This window comes from Pteronotus mesoamericanus, unplaced genomic scaffold (assembly GCF_021234165.1).
Source record: "Pteronotus mesoamericanus isolate MK-2021 breed Mesoamerican mustached bat unplaced genomic scaffold, CSHL_Meso_final contig_40, whole genome shotgun sequence".
NCBI lineage: Eukaryota > Metazoa > Chordata > Mammalia > Chiroptera > Mormoopidae > Pteronotus > Pteronotus mesoamericanus.
In genome coordinates, this window is record NW_026555150.1 from 15,190,010 (window position 1) to 15,193,281 (window position 3,272).

The 3,272-nt window shown below is 41.5% G+C and overlaps 1 protein-coding gene across 1 annotated transcript; it reads left to right on the forward strand.

Moving 5' to 3' along the window:
- Positions 1-2,689: 2,689 nt before the first annotated feature.
- Positions 2,690-2,970, forward strand: LOC129073383 (small integral membrane protein 10-like protein 2A). The gene has a single exon (XM_054577050.1). It carries the CDS (start codon positions 2,690-2,692, stop codon positions 2,915-2,917), a length of 228 nt encoding a protein of 75 aa, XP_054433025.1. The 3' UTR covers positions 2,918-2,970.
- The last annotated feature ends 302 nt before the right edge of the window (positions 2,971-3,272 follow it).

The following is a 3,272-nucleotide window of genomic DNA, read 5'->3' on the forward strand; positions in this document are numbered from 1 at the left end:
ATAATTTCCCAAAGACAATAAATTTGGCCTATTATTATTATTTTATATTCAATGTGTGGTGTGAGGGAGGAGGATTTCCTTTGCTTAATGCATTACCTTAGGCCAGTTTTTCTGCTCTATGCTTCTTCTAGGGCTATGGTTGAGATTTTATCATTTTCAGGCTGCTTTTACTTTTCTTCCTGCTTTAGGTAAAATTTTAATATAAAAATGAGCAAAGATGCCACTATGAATGGCCAATAAAAATAATATTCAGCCTCAACAGTAATCAAATATAAATAGAGATAATCGGAATAATGCCTTGTTTTTAGATCAGCAGTAATACAATAATATATAATAATATGGGTGAGGGTATGGAGAAACCAACAGCCTCACACATTGCCTGATGGAACACAAATTGGTACAACTTTTTAACACAGGAATTGGAAATACTGACTAAAATTAAGACTGCAAAACTTCTGACAAAATAGTTCCTTTGTTACAAATGTGCAAAGCTATATACACATATAATTGATATGTAACCTTGCCAGTAATCAAAATATGCAAATTAAAACACTGAGATATCTTTTTCACCTATCAGAATGTCTAAGATTTAAAAGACTATCAATGCCCATTATTGGGAAAGATGAGCGTATTCATGGATATATTAATACAAGCTGTGTGGAAGGCAGTTTGACAATATATAACAAAATCCTTAAACAGATGAAATCCTTTTGACCCAAGATTTCCATTGTATCCCAAGAAAATATCAGAAAAGTGTACAAAGATATACATGCAAGGATATTAATATCAACATTGTATATGCATGCATGCAACCACTGAGGCAGCAGAAGACAGTAGCCCTAAGGTGGACTGACACCATGAGGCAGACAGAGGGATGCCAGAAGACCTGAGCTGTCCTCAACCTCACCTCTGACCAATCAGCTTCCAGAACATTCTGAACCCCTCACCTACAGAGTCCTATGATTTTGCCTTGCATAATCTGTAACCTAAAAACCATTGGAAGAGTTGGAGGAGTTCAGGCTTTTGAGTATCAGCTTCATGTTCTTCTGGATGGTGTCATTCATCAATAAAATATTTCTTGACTTCAATTCTCAGTGTTCAGTGTTTGGCTCTGCTGGTGCCCAGTGGACAAACTCTTTTTGTTTTATATAACTAACATGATCCTAAGAATTTTACTTTACTTATAATATGTATTTATAATGTTTTTTTAAAGATTTATTTATTTTTAGAGAGATGGGAAGAGAGGGAGAGCGGGAGAGAAACATCCATGTGTGGTTGCCTCTTGCACGCCCCCCACCAGGGACCTGGCCCACAACTCAGACATGTGCCCTGACCTGGAATTGAACCAGTGACCCTTTGGTTCGCAGGCCAGCACTCAATCCACTGAGCCATACCAGCCAGGTATATTTATAATGTTTTAATTTTTTACAATTAGTAAAGCAATATTGAAAAATCAAGAAATTTAGAAAAGTTGATCAGCTTCCCTGATAATTTAAAAATGCAATTTAGACTAATGAGGCACAATTATTGCCTAGTGTATTGGAAAAATTCCAAAATGAACACACAATGCTGTAGCGAGCCCTGGTCTCTATACACTTTTTTGATGGACCACTTATATTAGTAAAACTTTTTGACCTGGTGCCCTAAATTTATGTTTATGTGATTCTTTATGAATAAAGATGGAATCATATTACTCATACTCGTCTGCTACTTGTAAATTCACGTGTACAATGATGTTCACTAAAACAATTTTGGCATAGAAAAATTAGAAACATTCAGAATGCCCAACAATTCAGGACTAGTTAATTACTCAATATTTTTAGCCGGCATATATAGGTGTAATAATCAGTTGTCAAAAAGAGTGAGGTAGGTGGATATTATTGATGTGGTAAGAGCAACATATCAACATCAAGTCTGAAAGTATATACAGGAAATGGAATTGTATTCGCGGCGGGGTAAGGTGGGGAATGTGAAGCTATGCAGAGAATTTGCTTTCCATTATTCTAATTATTTGTACTGTTAACCATTTATAAAAAAAATTGTTTCTATAACTTCTCCCATTAGAAGACTACCAAAAATCTAAAACGAAAACCAGAAAGTCGCTTGAGTCATTAAAACAGAATGCATACATTTTAAAGTTCAGAAAATTCGTAGGCTTTTGTATAATTGTACTAGCCCACAGCTGGACACTGGAAAACTTCCTAAAGGGATTTGAGGCAACAGGAAATGGGTTCACTCTTCCAAGCTGCTCAAAATTGTGCTTGTGAAGGACATTGTCTAACGTTTTGAGCAAGTTTCATTTAGCTTCCGTTAAAATTTAAAAATTAAAAAGGACCCTCAGCTTCAGAAAGCTAGATCACCTTGATAAACCAGGCGCCCCTCCCCCTCCCCTCTGGCTTCCCTCCCCCCTCTCCTCCACCCCCCTCCACCCCAGGCCTCCTTTTCCTCGGTGCCGCCCTCCCCATCCGGGGGATCGCATATTCTCTGGCGCCCCGCCCCGCCCGGGCCCGAGGGGGGTCCCGACACAAACTTTGTCAGGTGGGCCCGCGCGATTGCCTTGCCTGGAGCGCTGCAAGGGAAAAGAAGGCCGCCCAGTCGACCTCCCGCAAGGATTCCTCCCGCGTCTGCCCTTCTGTCCGTCGGTCGGTGTGTCTGCGGAGCCGGCTGGAGGCCCTGCACTCTGCACTGTATGGGACCCTACATCAGACCAATGGCGGCGGCAGCGACCCTGTCGGGCCTGGCGTTGCGAGTGCCGCGCTGTGCAGCAGCCCGAGACTCCTACCGCGCGTTCTGCAAGGGGCTTACGCGCACGCTGCTCACCTTCTTTGACCTGGCCTGGCGGCTGCGCATGAACTTCCCCTATTTCTACGTCGTGGCCTCTGTGATTCTCAACGTCCGCCTGCAGGTACATATTTAGATTAACTAACTTTGTGGCAGTCGCGAGCCCCCCTCAGGATGACTGACTTCCACCCACCAACTCACCCGCCCTAGAGCAAAGCGGCCAGCTGGGCTCGCGCACGCAGACTTTGCAGGTCTGTGTTTCCAGTGCCTTATCTTCTAATGCAATTTGGCGGCTCGAAATCATGATTTACGGAAAGCCTGTAATATAAGCAAAAAAGCCGCAGATACAATGAAAAGTTGACTCTCAAGGAACTAGATAATTTAAAGAACAGAAAAGAACCTAAAAAATAAATGAAAAAAATTTTGCATCCATAAAACAAAAAAAAGAACACAAACTTTAGGAAATGATGATGGGCACAGGATGCCTTAAG

Coding starts and splice junctions, on each gene's coding strand:
- LOC129073383 (XM_054577050.1), top strand. CDS start 2,690: ATGGGACCCTACATCAGACCAATGGCGGCGGCAGCGACCCTGTCGGGC.